We start from the raw sequence: 18501 nt of genomic DNA on the forward strand, positions 1-18501 counted from the left end.
AACCATCAGAGATGAGAACTGTGCTATAGTGAAAACCATTTAATGAATCCAATCTGTCAAAATCATGATAGTAATTGATTGTGGCTGATCACTATGATTAGTGCAACAGCAGTGCTTGAAAACAAGCATCTACGTTTCCTTACAAACTGCATCTAATTTTCCTATAGTGTAATAAATCAAACCAAGCATTGCTGATTCCAAAATTAAAACATCTGAACAAGGAATCAGGAAGGCTTTTTTTTGCTACGCTTCATGAACAGAAAAAAAAACAAGTAAACCAAAATATTGGGGATTAAATCCATGTGACCATTACAATAGGTCAAAACTTATAAAAACACAAACCAAAAAACCTAAACCATTGTCAACAACTTCAATACTGAAGAAAGGATTTACCAAAGAGTAAAAACAGCATTATAGAGCTGTTTGCTTTCTGAAGTTGCAAAATTACTATTTAAACCTGCTAGAGTACTCATTTGTAACCACTATATGATTATTAAAATCAAATTTCAAATACTTCCTGTAAAACACACCAGGAAATTCCACCAAATTATTCTTCACAGTACTTAATTCATCATTTTTGACTAATGTACATTTCAAGGTCAAACCTAATGTTGTGGGATTACCTGCCTTTCACAGAAGATCTTTAAATGCTTGCAGGAAATTCCCATGGCAGCAGCTGAAGATACCTCCATTCTGTCTCTTGATTTGGCATCAATGTTTCTCCAATTCCATAAACTAACATAACGAACTAAATCCGCACCAGAACTTTAATTTGGAGGCCTCAACTGGCAGGAAACTAACTACAGAAAATTAACTTGCAACAGGGACAAATGAACAGGGGAAATGCCAGGCCTATTGCAAGGAAGCAGTAGGAATACGCAGGTAAGAGTATTAAAAGACTGAACAGCATCACCTGTTCTGCAGGCAACTAACCTTTGCACTGGCTTAGCTATAACATGGGACTACAGCTAAACACTGGTAGACAGCATGCTCATCTCACTCACTGATGTGACAGTACTGCAAGACAGACTGCGTAGAAGCATTCCTTTGCTCTTATGTAATTAAAACTGCTGCAGAAGACCACAAATTAAACTTCTGAAGAAAACTCAAGTATCTGGCTGGGCAGATTTAAATGTGACTGCATATTGGCTGTATGTTCATCATAGAATGGTTTGGGTTAGAAGGGACCTTAAAGATCATCTAGTTCCAACACCCCTACCATGGCCATAGACACCTCCCACTAAACCAGGTTGCTCAAAGCCCCATCCAGCCTGGCCTTGAACACTTCCAGGGATGGGGCATTCACAACTTCTCTGGGCAACCTGTTCCAGTGTCTCACCACCCTCACAGCAAAAAAAACCCCGCTTCCTAACATCTAATCTAAGTGTACCCTGTTTCAGTTTAAAACCATTACCCTTCATCCTATCCTTACACTCCCTGATAAAGAGTCCCTCCCCATCTTTCCTGTAGGACCCCTTCAGGTACTGGAAGGCTGCTATAAGGTCTCCCTGGAGCCTTCTCTTCTCAAGGCTAAACAACCCCAACTCTCTCAGCCTGTCTTCACAGGAGAGGTGCTCTCATCATCTTTGTTACAAACAAGGTGTGACAACAGATATTCAAACAAGGGTCATATGATAACCGTATTAAGACAAAGAACTACCTCTTAATACAAGATCTCCCTCAAACAGAACAAAATTATGAGCAAAGTTGCAGTTCATAAATATTTCATCAGCTAGCCCACATGAATGGATGCAAGCAGATGTGGTACAACATTTAGCTCTGCATGATGAAATCTGAAAATAATACAAGCTTTCCCAAACTACCCAGTTGCAGTAACATTTTTCTAACCTCATCTCCTAGTCCAAGTTCACTTTCTTATAACATTCTGCACATCTTTGCAAGATTTCCTTATCTTTATGATTGTTAAGCGTAACCAATTCCATTCAAATTGTAAATGGTATAGAGATCAATACATCTCCACAAGCTGCGTGAAAAATAGCTGGTTCAGGAAGCACCTTAATGCCCTTGCCAACGCATACTACAATGAATGCACAACTCTTACTAGCTGACAGACAATTAGTGTGTGAACTCAACTTTTGAGGCATCTTATTTATTATTTGAGCAACTTATTTAGAATGCAAAACACTTCAAAATAGAAATGGAAAGAAATACAGCATGGGATAAAGGATACCTTTTTTTAGGTAACGTGTATAATGATCCTAAATGAAGGATCAGTCCTCACAAAAAATTTAAGCAAGTTGGATGCACCATTTGTATCTTAAGATAATACAGCATTTCTTTACAGAAAGGCATAACTAACATTAGACAGGATCAGAGAAGTGAAGAAAGTAAAATTCATGCACATTAAGGCAGTTAAGGAAAACCATTTTACCTTGGAAGTGGCATATGAAAACATTACACAGCATGAAATCCTTTGGCAAAATGATTTAAATTGCTTCATATACTGAAAATGCACTGTTAACCTCCTCTTTTCAAAGTAAGTGAGGTGTAAAAAGAAGCAGCACATAATGAATGGAGACAAAACATTGCTTGAATTCACTAATGCTTTGTAAAATGGATCACCTTTGTAATATGAATCAAAGGGAGAACAGAAACAGATTAAGTTTATTCTCCCCAGGACAAAATTTACAAGCTCTATAACAGAGAAAGGCTTATCTACCTACTTTTACTTCCCCTTGCTCTGCCAACCCAGATGGATTTTCAGTCATCTGGCAAAAGCAGAGGGAAACCACACCTCTGAGCAACTTCACAGTGGAGATTCCATCACATGAAACACTTAAACAGCTGCCAAAGCTAAATCCCACTCCTCCCTGACTGCTGAAGGAATGCCTTTTTTTTTCTTTGCTGTTAATTGCTCTCTAGCTGGAGTTCACAACACTTTCTTAGTGGTCACTATTACTTTTGCTACACTGCAAGTGTCCTGGAACTTTCTCCTTCAACTGCCTTCACCATAATCAGAGTACCCTCTCTGGTTTGGCAACGTAAACAGCATTTGTTTGATGTTCTGAACTTACCTGGAGAATCATCATCTTATTAAAAAAAATAAATCATAGTAATACACTTTGCTAATGGATAACTTGTTCTAAACATTTGTATCTCACCTTTGACAGAAGCAATTTCACACAGGAAACATGGCCCTCATAGACTGCTGATAGGAGTGGTGTGATATTATGTTTGTCTGGAGCCTGTAAATTGAGACACAGTTATTTGAAGCACAATTTCACACAGTGGTAAAAAGTTTTACTTAACTTTTTAATATTGGTTTGTCAATAGTAGAGTGAAGGTAAAGATTTAAGAATACTATCCAGAAATGCATGCCCTTAGAATTTTTTACTCTCTTTTTTAAAAAGAAAAGTCATTGTTTAAAAAACAGTCAGTTAACAGCAAGATATTTCTTCCTTAAGACTTCTAGGTATCCCAAAGTTTGTCTGTTTTTTAAGGCCAATGCTCGAAATTGCAGGGTTTCAGCTGACAAATTTTGCCCAATTTAAAAACAGTACTCCTAATTTTCCCATTTCTCAGCCAGCTTGACTTCAGAAACCAGTTTTGGCTGAAACATTGCGCTGTCTTCTCCTCTCTAAACTACAGTCCTGGAAAGAATAAGAAATGGAGCAAATGAAATTGACTTATTTTTTCCCCCTCTCCAGTTAGAACTCCTAAGGAAGGCATAATCTTTGCAGACACCAAGAAAAAATCCAAGACATTTTGTTAAGGACTAAAGCTAAGATGTGTTGTACGTTAACCTTCAGACAAGTATTCAAAAGCACAGCATTTGGGATATATGGTTAGAGTATTTAGAAACTTCACTTTACGGAGAACTACACTATTTTGAATTGCCAATACAGTGCAGCAAAGTCTTTTCATGACAAAAAGACATGCATTCCAAGCTACAGCAAAATGACTAAATTTGTAAAAGTAAAAATGTGTCTAAAAAAAAAAAAGAGAAGCATTATCAATTTAAACAGAGTTGATCCTGCGTTGGCCAAGGACGCATTGCACTGTCTTCTGAAGCCCCTTTCCAATAAATGTAATAACGCATTTCATGCAAACTTTCTTTAGATGTGATTATTGGATTTATTCTTCTAATCACAGTCAAATTAAATTTAACTTTTTATAGCTAGAAACAACTTTTCCTAGAGTGCCCAAAAAAATAAAAGCATTTCATAAACATAATTTTGAGCTTCTAACCTGTAGGAGACCACCTCTCAAATATTTTTAAATGCATCAAATTGTTTAGCTTGATCTAAGTCTTTCAATAACCATTTAGGCACTTATACCAATCCCTTGTATGTGTGCGTGTGTGGGGACAGAGACCCTAACACCCTTAACATCTGTTTATAAATTGATGTACATACATTAATATCAGCTCCTTTCAATAGCAGAAATTCCAGAATCTCAAGCTGTCCACAGTCTGCTGCATAGTGAAGAGGCTTCCTCCCACCTTCAAGTGTCCGATTGACATCTTCACCCTTCAATGTAAACATAAACCTAATAATCAAAATTTTAGTGCTAACACATCAATAAGAGCTTAAAAAAAATCCATCATCTTTAGATATGCTGAAGAATATTCCATCCAAATATTTAAGAAATTGCCCAAGGAAAATGAAAATTAAGTTGCTTGCTTTCCTTTCCCTCATTTATGTATTTAAGACTGTAAGATAACCTTTGTCCCTTCTTCTACACTGCATCTCAAGTGTGGTGAGGACCCAAGTGCACTAGGTAACTCATGTGATTAAAAAAAAGAAATAATTAAAAACATCAGAGCTTGTAAATATGCTCACATTGGCTCATTTTGCTTCTCCTTCACTCCATCTGGGATTCTAGTTTTCTGGCTAAATTATTTTACTTGCTTCTACACATATTGAAGTTTTGCATACTGAGATACATAGAAGTCAGCATCGTAGCTACTAGCAAGTGAGTACAGACCATCCATAACTTAAAACCCAATTATGAAACCATCCATTCTGTTTTATAAATAGCACCTGCCAATTCTACATGACACAAAGAAGTCTGAAGACACTCAACCAAATCAGAACGCAGGAAGTTGTATTCTAATGCCAATTCTAACAGTGGATTGAGACATCTCTTAAGGCGTAAACAAAATTTAATTTAGTGAGTGCCTAATCAGCTTTGTTTCTTCACCTTGGGTTGTGCAACTAAGGATAAACTGATTTGCTGCACTTCAGTAATGACAAGAAGTTACTGGAAACCAAATACTGACACAGTACGTGGTAAGTGACTTCTTGTTCTTATGTGCAAGTAACATTAGTATTTTAGGGACTGGGTAAATTTAGCATCATACCTCGAGTGCTGCATCTACACAGAAAAAAAAAAAAAGAATTTCAGCTGCAGCACCAATTCATACTTCTCTGAGCCCCTGCAGGTCCCTCATTCCTGCCCCAAATCTCTAGCAAGTTCACAGAACAGAGGACTTGAAGTATATCTTCCAGACATCGCCTCCCTTCTAAGAACAGAAGAGTAGACTGTCAGAAGGAAATCTTGTTCTGCATTTGATGTTGTATATTACCAGTTTTACACTACCAGCCAAATAACAAGACGACCTCAGAATTCTCCTCTCCTATCAATACAATTTTCTATTTTTCTCATAATATACCCTGCTGAAAGTCAAAGAAAACCAACAGTGTTTAACTTCAGGTGTTTAACTAAAATACTGTGGTCTCAGAGGTCAGGACCTGGTTTTGACACCTATTGAAGGTTTTTGCTTCAAAGTAGCATGAAGTAGCAGCAAGTAGCACAACGAAAAAGACTCTCCAACTCCTGTTACTGACCCTGAAATATGGCTACGGCTTCTGAAGCACAGTGGACATCAGGACAAAGATAGCTTTACTTTTATCTATGATTTTCAGAAAAGTAACAAGTTGTACTTCTAAACAAAGTCCAACACAGCTTTAGCTATATGGACTGTCAACACTGTACAATAGTTTGTAACATAAAATTTCAATATGACTAACCGAAGGTCTAACTCTATCTGCAACAACTGTACTGGTAAACAGTATTGTGAGGTAACTTTTCTTCTCTTTTTCTGAATTTCAGTACAAAGTGTTGGTGGGGATATGTTAATAACTGTGTTCCAATTAATATATATATATACAGATCACAGTACACTAACAGCATACAAACAGCCACACTGGTTTGAAAGCGCGTAAGGAAGCAGAACATACTTGGCTTATCTATGAAGTTAAGCTCTACCCATATTCTTATTTGCACCTTGCTACTTCCCATCAATTTAAAAACAACTAGCATTTAAATAACACGTGATGTTTGCAGATACATAAGGATTGGAACGCTTAAGTTTAGGAAGCAAACCATGTAAGAGCCATGCAGTTACTACCCCAAAACAGTCCCTAAAAACTCCTGTAATGTCTGACACATGCTAAGACATGGTAAATAAGGGGTTAAGGGACAAGGACAAACAAGCTAACTCCCAGGACAGCACACAGTAAAGCCACAAAGTTCACATTCAAAAAGAAATTTAGAATCATCATATCTTCAGATTAGGACAGTCCAACAAAGCTCCCCTTTCTTAAGCTTGTAAATATTATGTGGCTCATTGGCTTATACTATAGGATTTTTTTTTTCCTTTCTTTTTGAAGAATATACCACAGATCCCTCTGTTGTCTCCTAAGCTGGTTTTGGAATAAATTCCTGCAGGAAAATGAACTTCTAGAAGGAAAAAACACCCCAACACACAAACACCAAGTTTTCTAAGTCTCCCTTAAAGACAATGAAAGCTTGTTTATAGGGTACTATCTTGCAAAAAGGCTGCAAACAAAGACATCACGAACACAGTCTATGTGGATTTGAATACTAGCACTGAGAAAATATATAAACAGCATTCAAAGTCAAACACCAGAATGTTTTAGTCCAAATTAACAGAACAAGTATATCCAATAATTACAAAAATAAAAAGCAAGTACTCCTAGATTCTGCAATAAAGAAAGTCAAATATCCACTTGTTCCATGGGTGTGAAAAGCCACTGTAAAACAGACCACTGAATGTTATAAAACTTCATTTGGCCTTTCCTACTCCCTGTCCATGACACATAGAAGTAGGAAGGGAAGACAAATCAAACCATTTCATATATAGGGATCATACCCTACCACAAGCACCTGCTTTAAATGCAGTCTCTAACACACATATGTCAGAAAACTTGCTGACTCTTCATAGATAATTCCTCTCTGGCCTTTACATGTCTTATTTACTTTGCCTGGAGTATCTCCCCACATGAAGAGCAGTAATCTCCAAAGCAGGGTGTGAAAACCTGGAGAGGCATGCAAGACAATCCACTGAGGTGTGAGAAGAAAATATTTTTTGCACTGTAAAAATAGCGTTTATTTAATCTTTATCACATCTTTAATTTCCACTTATTGGTATGTTTTATAGTGTACATAATAGATTAGTACAGTAGTCCATGTATGATTTATAAATAAATATCACACAATGGTTCAGGTTGGAAGGGACCTTAAAGATCATCTAGTTCCAACTCCCCTGCTGTGGGCGGGGACACCTCCCACTAGACCAGGCTGCTCAAAGCCCCATCCAGCCTGGCCTTGAACACTTCCAGGGATGGGGCATCCACAATCTCCCTGGGCAACCTGTTCCAGTGCCTCATCACTCTTACAGTAAAGAATTTCTTCTTGATATCCCATCTAAATCTACCCTCTTTCAGTTTGAGGCTATTACACCATGTCCTGTCATAACACTCCCTGATAAAAGAGTCCCTCCCCATCTTTCCTGTAGGCCACCTTTAGGTACTGGAAGGCCACTATAAGGTCTCCTTGAAGCCTTCGCTTCTCCAGGCTGAAGCACCCCAACTCTCTTGGCCTGTCCTCATAGCATAGGTGCTCCAGCCCTCTCATCATCTTCGTGACCCTCCACTGGACCCATTCCAACAGGTCCATGACCTTCTTGTGGTGAGGACTCCAGAGCTGGAGTCGATACTCCAGGTGGGGTCTCACCAGAGCAGAGTAGAGGGGCAGAATCACCTCCCTTGAGCTGCTGGCCGTGCTTCTTTTGATGCAGTCAGCTTTCTAGGCTGCAAGTGCACGTTGCCTGCTCACATTGAGCTTCTCATCCACCAACACCCCCAAGTCCTTCTCCTCAGGGCTGCTCTCAAGCCATTCTCCACCCAACCTGTATTTGTGCCTGGGATTGCCATGACCCAGGTGCAGGACCTTGCACTTGGCCTGGTTGAACTTCATGAGGTTCGCACAGGCCCACCTCTCAAGCTTGTCAAGGTCTCTCCAGATGGCATCCCTTCCCTCTAGTGCGTCAATCGTGCCACACAGCTTGGTGGCATCAGCAAACTTGCTGAGGGTGCACTCAATCTCACTGTCCATGTCATCAACAAAGATGTTAAACAGCACTGGTCCCAGTACTGACCCGTGAGGAATGCCACTCGTCACTGGTTTCCATGTGGACTTTGAGCCATTGACTGCAACCCTTTGAGTGTGGCCATCTAGCCAGTTCCTTGTCCACCGAGTGGTCCATCCATCAAATCCATGCTTTTCCAATTTGGAGACAGGACAGTGTCAACCGCTTTGCATAAGTCCATGTAGATGATGTCAGTTGCTCTCCCCTTATCTACCAATGCTGTGGCAACATCATAGAAGGCCACCAAATTTGTCAGGCACTTCTTGCTTTTGGTGAAGCCATGTCGGCTATCACCAATCACCTCCTTATTTTCCATGTGCCTTCACAGAGTTTGCAGGAGGATCTGCTCCATGATCTTGCCAGGTACAGAGGTGAGACTGACCAGTCTGTAGTTCCCTGGGTCATCCTTTTTTCCCTTTTTGAAAATGGGGGTTACGTTTCCCCTTTTCCAATCAGCGGGAACTTCACCAGACTGCCACAACTTTTCAAATATAATGGAAAGTGGCTTGGCAACTTCATCTGCCAGCTCCCTCAGGACCTGTGGATGGATTTCATCTGGTCCCATGGGCTTAGGCACTTCCAGGTTCCTCAGATGGTCCCGGAACCTGATCTTTTCCTACGGTGGGTGGTTCTTCATTCTCATAGATCCTGCCTTTGCATCCTGCAACTCGGGTGGTATGGTTGGAGCCCTTGCCGGTGAAGACCGAGGCAAAAAAAGTCATTCAGCATCTCAGCCTTCTCCATATCTTGGGTGACCAGGTCTCCTGTCTCCTTCCTGAGAGGGCCCACATTTTCCCTAGTCTTGCCTTTACCCCGACGTACTTATAGAAGTTTTTCTTGTTATCCTTGATGCCCCTAGCCAGATTTAATTCTATCTGGGCTTTAGCTTGCCTAATCTGGTTCCTGGTCGCTCAGACAGTTTCTCTGTATTCCATCCAGTCAACCCATCCTTGCATCCGCCCTCTGTAGGCCTCCTTTTTGCTTTTGAGCTTGTCCAGGAGCTCTTTGTTAACCCATGCAGGCCTCCTGGCATTTTTGCCTGACTTCCTCATTCTTGGGATGCACTGCTCCTGAGCTTGGAGTAGGCTATCCTTGAATACTAACCAGCTCTCCTGGACTGCTCTTCCCTCCAGTACTTTTTCCCATGTTACCCTGCCAAGCAGGTCCCTCAAGAGGCCAAAATCTGTTCTCTTGAAGTCCAGGGTAGTGAGCTTGCTGCATGCTCTCCTTGCTGCCCAAAGATCTTGAATTCAACCATTTCATGATCACTGCAGCCGAGGCTACCCTTGAGCTTGACACTCGCCACCAGCCCCTCCTTGTTGGTAAGGACAAGGTCCAGCATAGTTCCTCTCCTTGTTGGCTCCCCTACCGTTTGAAGAAGAAAGCTGTCATCAACACATTCCAAGAACTTCCTGGATTTCTTGTGCCCCACTGTGTTGTCTTTCCAACAGACATCAGGGTGGTTGAAGTCCCCCATGATGACCATGGTCTGTAAACACAATACTGCTCCTATCTGTCTATGGAGGGCCCCATCCGCTCTGTAGTTCTGGTCAGGTGGCCTGTAGCAGACCCCTACCATAACGTCCCCTGCCCCTGCATTCCCTTTAATCTTGACCCATAAGCTCTCCGCTGGGTCTTCATCCATCCCCAGGCAGAGCTCCATGGACTCCAGCTGTTCATTGACATACAGGGCAACATCCTCTCTTCGTCTTCCCAGCCCGTCATTCCTGAAGAGTCAGTATCCATCCATTACAACGCTCCAATCATAAGAGCCATCCCACCACAACTCTGTCATGCCAATAAGATCGTAGCCCTGTAAGCATGCACACATCGCCAACTCTTCTTGCTAATTTCCCATGCTGCATACATTTGCATAAAGGCATTTCAGCTGGGTGCCCAATTAAGCTGTCTCACTAGCTGAAGCATTTGCTTTTCCTTCATGCTGCTCTTCAGGTGGTCTTCCTCTGGGGTGTTTTATCTGTGACTCCCCGGTTCCTATCTCCCCAGGAGTGCCTGGCTCATCCCTATAAGACTTCAAGTGTGCTGCAGCGTACCCAGCCCATCTTGGACCAACAGGCTGAGGGCCTTCACTAGTGAGCCACCCCTCAGACCTTGAAGCATCGCCCCTTGGCTCGTCACAAGCAAGCCAGGTAGCATCCCCCTCCCCCAACAAGCCTAGTTTAAAGCACGGTCAATGAGCCCCACTAGCTCATGAGCAAACACCCTTTTCCCCCTTTCAGAAAGATGAGCCCCGTCTGATGCCAACAAGCCTGGTGCCGTGTAGGCCATCCCATTGTCAAAAAACCCAAAACTGTGGTGGTGACACCAGCCACGGAGCCACGTGTTGACAGACTGCACATGTCTGTTTCTTACAGTGTCCCTGCCTGTAACTGGGAGAACAGAAGAAAAGATAACCTGTGCCCCAGACTCCCTTATTAACCTTCCCAAGGCCCTGAAGTCTCTCTTGTTGTTCCTGGGCTATGTGTTGCCACCTCATCACTACCCATGTGAAAGAGCAACAGCAGGTAGTAGTCTGAGGGGCAAACCAGGCTGTGAAGTCTTCAAGTGACATCCCTGACCTGGGCCCCGGGGAGGCAGCATACCTCCCTGTCAAGAAGGTCTGCCCAGCATATTAGGCCTTCTGTTCCCCTCAGAAAGGAGTCTCCTACTACTATAACCCGCCTCTTCTTCCTTGTAGAGGCAGTTCTTAAACTGGGGGTAGGCCTTGCTGGTCCTGGCATCTCTTCTGGTGTAACCAAACCATGTTCCATGCCATCCATAGGTTGGCCTACCTCCTCAAAAGCCTCATACTTGTTGTGCAGCGGCACTTGATTAGGTGATGTGGGCAAGGAGGGAGTTCGCTTGCCTCCTCTAGTACAGACTAGTCTCCATTCACTAGCCTTCTTTTGTCCACTGCCTTCAGTCTGGCAGGGAGAAGGTACCAGATCTCCTTCAGCTTCAAATATATAGACATTGGTGTTGCACGCCCAATTTTTTTTTTTACTGATACACGATCAAAAGGCGTTGGAGACCACTAGCCTAGAGCTCTATCTGTATTCATGGAAACAAAGTAATCTTTTTCAGAGGCAGTTTCATGCTGGAAAACTAAACACTTTCAGTGGAAATTTTAAAGGTCAACTAAAAAAAACCCCTAAACATTACCCCTACACAAAAGTTATTCAGATTAAAGATGAACTGTTATAAAACTCACAAGAATATCCTTATAGTTACACTTTTGCAAAGAGAAAGTGCCTTTAGGCATGGAAACATCAACTTTTAATAGGATTTAAATTAAACATATAAAGTTTTGATCTTTATCTACACCAGCTGCCATTTATGTGCTTAATTAAAAGTCTCCAAGACACAAGTTGCATATAAAATCACCTATAAAATGGGAAAGTCAGAAAACTGCTTGAACGCTTATGATTCAAATTGGTAATGCATTGGTGCCAAAGACAGTAGTTACTACAGCTGCAACAATAAACCTTTTACTTGGCTAGACAGTGATCTGAAACACATTTAACATCCTAGATAAGGTTGTCAAAGATTATCTAAACAAGCTGCTGTTGCCCTTTAAGTTTAATATATACAATCCTGTGGCTGTCGATTTCTGTCTTCACTGGATGAGCACTCCAAGTTGGATTCTCTTGGTCTTCTTTGTCTACTTGAAGTATCCTGTTCCGCTAAGTCAGGGAGAGATGTTGACTTATGTGGGCAGTTGGGTTCTCAGTTCTGACAGAATGGCCAGCCATGACAGATCACATTTTGTATAGGAAACACATCATCTCTATATGGTGGCATGTAAAAAGTGAACGACTAGAGAATGAACTAGGGAATTCAAGGATTCACATTAGCAAAGAAATTAGATATTGTAGCTATAGCAACAAGCTCCAAATGCCAATTCACATTTTCATACAATAAAAGAAAATCTGAGCATAAGGTCAAGATTTGAGCCCCCTCTCATAAATAAGGTTGCTCTGATGAAGGTGTGGCTATTTATGTCAACAGAATCAGACAAAGCGGTCTCTCAAGCCCGTAACAGGCTGAGGCAGGAAACAGTACAGGAAGTACAGATTCAAAGGAAAGAGCTATCTCTATATGAAGTTTTCTGAAGTTACTGTGGTTTTAGATAATATTGGCCAAAGACACTACAGAGAATGCTATGACTTGGGTATCAGCAATTTTACCAGGTGATGACTCTCAATACTGACCTCAGACAGTGAAGTAACCAATATTTTGGTAGGCTGAAACAAAGACTGAACCAAATAGCTGCTTAAGATTTTCTTTAAAATAGACCATACTCTACACAGGCATATGGTCAGAACCCACAAGAACTGCCGAAGAGGAGCATGATTTTTCCTTCAAACCCACAGGAAGAAAGTCTTATGTATATTAGACAAAAAGTGACAGAAGAATTATCCCAGGAATTTTTATGGGACTTCCACCATCTTCTAGAGTCTAACAGAGCAGCAACAACATTAATAGTTATGAGGGCACTTTGAAGGAGGCTTAAGTATGTCAGAATCAAAGAATCATATCAACTTCAAAATAAAACATACCTTCAAAGGTCTACACTTATGAAGACTATTTCTTTTCACTTTCTAGAGTGGACCTACAAATTCACTAACAATTGTGTAAATGTTTGTGCACAGCCTCAGAAAAGAATTTGCCCTTGCAAAAGGAAAGACACGATCACCTCTTTAATGACCTTACAGAATACATTGAGTTTACTTAGACATTTAAGGCTAAGTCTGGCATAAAACACATCAGTAATGTTTTTCTTTGCAGACCAAAGACCTAGAGCACCAGCTATGCAATAACACTAAAAATCAGTTTGACACGTTAAACACGAGAACCAGCAGTTAACAACTATCTGCTTTAATCCTCTGATTACAGGTAAAGAAAAGCTTCTCTGTGAATCTCCCATTTCTAAACAAGACAGCATGAAAAAAGACTTTTGTAACACATTGATCTTACGTCCTACTTAGAAAACTCACATACATGGATAACAGCAGAATATTCACTTAGAAAGACTTTAAGTATCAGCTTCAGTTGAAAGCTGGGTATCAACTTTTCACTGAAGGACAGGAAAATAAAAACTTGGAGCTCAGTTCTAAATACTTTCAAGAGTTTTCTCTGCTTTTTAAATAACTAACAGTAGGGTTCATTATAGCACTCTCCAAATACAGCTATCACCCACTTTCTGGGTGGATGGAGCAATTCAATCCATAAAAAGATATGTTTAACTAATGTCTTAAGTGAGTGCAGTCAAAATTAGTTACTCTTGAACTTAATTCTTCCACTACCCTCTATCACACGCATTTGCCTTGATCTACCTTTTTTTGTATATGTGTGTATACCTACACAAAACCCCTGGTTGTGTCTCATGTCCTTTTGCAGTTTAATTCCAGTCAAGCTTTGGCTTTTTTAGTTCCATCCCTGCACACCCTGGGAAAGGGCCTAAATTATTCCTGACTACCCACGCCAAATTTCACTCTTCATATTCCCCCATTTCGTATCTGAGCTCAGAGAGGAGTTCTGTGACAGCCAAGCTGCCCTCCTGTCAAGCCTGCTGGATGTCCCAGAGTAATCTGGAAGGATCTGCACCTTAACAGCTGCCTTGAATAAGTTCTGCCAAATTTAATTCCTTATTCTTTTGCAGCCCTACTTAAAAGAATGAATCAGATTTCACTCACTTTGTCCCTAATGCACATTATGACATCAGCTCATTGAATATATTGCATGAACAAGTTGAGTCATAAATTACAAGTTTTAAAGCTCATTATTTTCCAGGCAGATCATTTAACCACACCAAACTAACACTGTCCTTGAACAGCCCCTGCCTTTTCTGTAAGCTCTATTACAGAGACTGTATTCCATGCCTTCCTTGGTCCAGCTTTACCTACTAGCTCCCTCTTCTCCCAGTTCCTGCCAGTTTCAAAAGTATCAACACTTAAAGCCAAATGAGCTAAACTAAACTCATCCAGTGCCACTGTAGCATCCCTACAGTGTACTCCACGTGCTTAAATCACAGGCTCACTTTGCAGTGGCACACCAACTGAAACCGAATCCAAGCCAGCTATTCAATTGGGCACCATGGTTTGACAGTAGTGTTGCTCTAGAACATTACTGCCATGCTATTAATGTCACAGCTCACCCATCAGTTTAGCACCAATTTTCTCCTGTGTAGCAATTATAGTATCACTACTCCTAGCCACAGTTTGATTCTTTGCACCCCTGCCTCAGAATTAGTAGCTGAATGATGAATCCAATGAGGGAACTAATCAGTCTGAGAATTAACTTGGTCATTTTCTTCTTTCCATATGAATACGTTCCTTCATCTGATTCACCACTTGGCACCTGGAACACACCAGAAATAAGTAGCTGGGACTTACACTGCAGTTCTACCACAGGAATCAAAACTCAAAACTGTGACCTCATTAAATCCTATTGCATAGGTTAACTGTATTAGTAGAGCAGTATCTGTAATATTGGTGACATTAAGATGCTCTTTCAAATTTGGAAACAGCTTCATGTCCCCACCTGTACTTATCCTGTCATACAGAAATAACTTCAACTCCACATTTCATGCACTCCTTTCATTCCAGTTTTAATGAAGGAAAACAGATTCCATGCAATCAGAGGTCCTTAGAGCACAGGGAAGCATCCTACAGGAACTACACTACTAGGTAATTCCTGTCTCCATTATTCTGGAAAAAGATAAACTCACTATACAGTCTGTTGCATTACTTTGATCTCTTTGCGTACAAGAGACGGCCATTCTTACAGAGTCTTAGATAACTCTGACATTTTAAATATAGCAATAACTTTATTGTTGTTGTCTGAGTGGAAAAGAGGAAGAGTGAAGAATCCTCTTCCTACAAAGAAAAGTTTAAGTCCTAGGGATGAGATACTTGCAATATCTTACTATGTACTGAGAATATTACTTCTGAACACTTCATATTTTTCTATCTTCCCCACAGGCTTTTGTTCACACTGTTGTATCTGTTTTTAAAAAGTCAAAGAGACTAAGTGAAATAGTTTATCAGAAGTATTTCCAAGCAATCTCACTGTACAGATCTATAGCAAAAGATGTTAAGAATTCAATGGAAAGCAGCAGCATCTCAGGTTTTGGGCACTTAATGTTACTCCAGTGTAGGAGCAATAGGCAAATATGTGTGAATGAAAGAAAAAGTAAAATTAAGGTATTGTGCCTTTTTGTTTCTTTGTCACAGCATAATGCATGGCCTTTATAGCAGAAGAATCACATGTAATATCCCTTTATGCAACATTCTTCACTTTAAAGTGCATGTTGTAAAAACAAAAAAAGAATCCTCCTGGGATTTTATGACAGAAGAAACATTTGAAAACAAACAGATGAAATTCAGTGTAGCATCTACTTTCTATGCTCATCTTCATGACCATGAGTTGTCTTTTAAAATAAAACCAAATTCCTAGTAGATAGCTAGGTAAGCTTTGATATACCTCCATCACTGCTATTGGATGTAACTGAAACATAAAGATCTTTCTTACACTGTGATATTCTGAATGCAGAGATCCCCCTCTGATTGAAAATACCACGGTCAGGTGTCCCAATTTAATTTTAACTTTGTAAAATGAAACCAGCAGAAGTAAACTGTAATTTATGCTGTTAGATACATTTTGAAGACATATTTTGCCATAACTGAAACTATATTGGTATCCACTGAATGAAATCTTTCCTTCCAACTTAACTCATTTTTAGTTTTCACACCTAATTGCCTGAAAGAGTAAGTTATATGTTTTTTAAGTGGAACATAGATAACCTGAGCTTCGCAATCACTTAAGAATGTATTCCTTAGTCTTCTGAAGGAGAGCAAGCTTGGACAAACTACACCTTGAAAAAAATTATCAGCCATATACTCAAACAGGGTTCAGCAGACAATCTCACACTTCCACAATGGGGACGGGGGTGTGTGTGTGTGTGTGTTTATGCTTCCCCTAATACTCTCTTTCCTTTTCTCAAAGTCTGAGTCAGCTCACACCCCTTCAATCATTCCCCAGTATAACTTTTTCTGGATTCACCCGTCTCTGGAAAGACTTTAAAAACGAAAAAAGAAATGACCAAAACAGAACCAAACAACATATAAGCACTCTGAAGATAAAAATACACTTAGCTGTCTTTGTCATTCTACTTGTATTCTCAAAATCGTTGTGTCTTAAGTATTTAAGCTAAAGCTCACTGCTTAACCTGTGTGTGTTTCAGTTTTATGTTCACAGACTTTTCAACTGTTTACTGTTGTCACATGTCAGCTCTGGGGCTCATCTAATCGAAAAGTTACCTCTCTAGCACTGCAGATCTAAACACCTTAACTGAGAATCCTTAAAAACAATACAGCAGAAACAACTGAAAAAACACCCCTTTGTTCTATATACTTTTATTCTTCAAGGTCAATCGTTCTATAATTTCTAAAACAATATTTTCAAGCTCACAATTTTAAGTCAAACAAAAACTTTTGCCCTTATTCTACTTGCTGTAACAGTAAAAACATAAAATGATATTTTTATATAACTAATCCATGGGTCATAAACACTGGTGGTAATGAGGGAAAACACAAATACCACACTTCCTGAGACTTGACTAATAATCTAAAAATATAAGGACAGTTTAATTCTACAAGCTTGTAAATCTAATGACTCATGGAATCACAGACTATTTAAGGGTGAAAGGGACCTCTGGAGGTTATCTAGTCCAACAACCGCTCAAAGTAGGTCCAGTCAGATCAGGCTGCTCAGGACATTGCCCAGCTGAGCTCCATACACCTCCAAGGATGAAGGATCCCACAAGATCTCTAGGCACAAGTCCTTCCCAGGACTTGATCATCCTCACAGTAAAATATTTTTCTCTTATACCTAACTGGAATTTCTCACATTCCAACTAGAACTGTTGCCTTTTACACATTCACTGTGCACCTCCAGGCAAACTTCTCTATATCCTGCCCTCGGTATACAAAGAGCAATAAAAATCTTCCCTTTATCTTCTCTTCTTCAGGGGAAAAAAAAAAACCACACCCACAACAACAAAAAAACCTAAAGAGACCCCCAAACCACCACAATTCTAACAGCATCTCCTTGTATGTCCTCATCAATCCTGATGGTCTTCAAACTCTTGACTCTGAACATGTTGCAGTATGTTAGTGCCCTTTCTTGTACTAGGAAGCCCAGAACTGGACACAGTACTCATATGTAGCTTCAGAAGTGGTAAGAAGGGAAAAATTTCTTTCAATCTGCTGGCTGTTTTCTTGCTAATAAAGCCCAGTATGCTGCTGGCTTTCAATAATGAAAGGGCACACTGCAGACTCATCTGCAGCTTGATGTCAACCAGGACCCTGAAAACCTTTTCTAAAAAGCTCTTACCTAGCCAACTAGTCCCCAGCTTGTACAGGTGCCTGGGTTTACTTCTTTCTATCCTATTGTCCCTATTGGTAAAGGCATCCCATTGTCTAGGTCACCAACAATAATATTAAGCAATAATACCAATTCCTGATAGATGACACTGGTAACCTGGCACCACTTAGAAGCGATGTTGCCGATGACAATGCTTTGAGTCCAACAGCCCAGCCAATTTTCCACCAACCTTACAGTCCACTTACCCAGTCCATATACCACAAACTTCAACTTGGTCACTCGCTGTATCCTTACAGGGTGAAATGGGTTTTAGGAGGAGGTGGATTTGCTCCATAGCCTTCCCAGAGACTGAGGCTAAGCTGACATACCTACAGTTCCCCAGATCTTCCTTCTCATTGTTCTTGAATATAAGCGTGATGTTTGCTTTCTCAGATTCACCAGGAACATTCTCCTTTCTTCCTTTATCAATGCACTAGCCCCTTCTATTGCCCTTGAGATTCCTTGCCAGTTTCAACTTCAACTGAACTTTGGCTGTCTTACCTCCAACCCTGCACATTCGTGCAATATTTCTACATTCCTTCCAGTAGGCCATTTTGCTTTCACCCTCTGTGTAACTCTGTGTATCAGTTAGATTCCTCAAAATCTGTGACCATAGACACAAGCTCTATGCCCAAGTAACAGCCTTGAAAAGCACTCTC

General features: G+C 40.5%; 1 protein-coding gene across 1 annotated transcript in view; it reads right to left on the reverse strand.

The window, feature by feature from the left end:
* The window catches only part of MTPN (myotrophin), a 41755-nt gene that overhangs the window by 8131 nt on the left and 15123 nt on the right, over positions 1 to 18501 (reverse strand). The window contains exons 2-3 of the mRNA XM_054197494.1: positions 4377 to 4490; positions 3123 to 3206 (exon numbers count right to left, since the gene is read on the reverse strand). Coding sequence (XP_054053469.1) covers positions 3123 to 3206; positions 4377 to 4490 — 198 coding nt within the window. The remainder of the gene's footprint in view (positions 1 to 3122; positions 3207 to 4376; positions 4491 to 18501) is intronic.

This window comes from Rissa tridactyla, chromosome 1 (assembly GCF_028500815.1).
Source record: "Rissa tridactyla isolate bRisTri1 chromosome 1, bRisTri1.patW.cur.20221130, whole genome shotgun sequence".
Taxonomy (NCBI): Eukaryota; Metazoa; Chordata; class Aves; order Charadriiformes; family Laridae; genus Rissa; species Rissa tridactyla.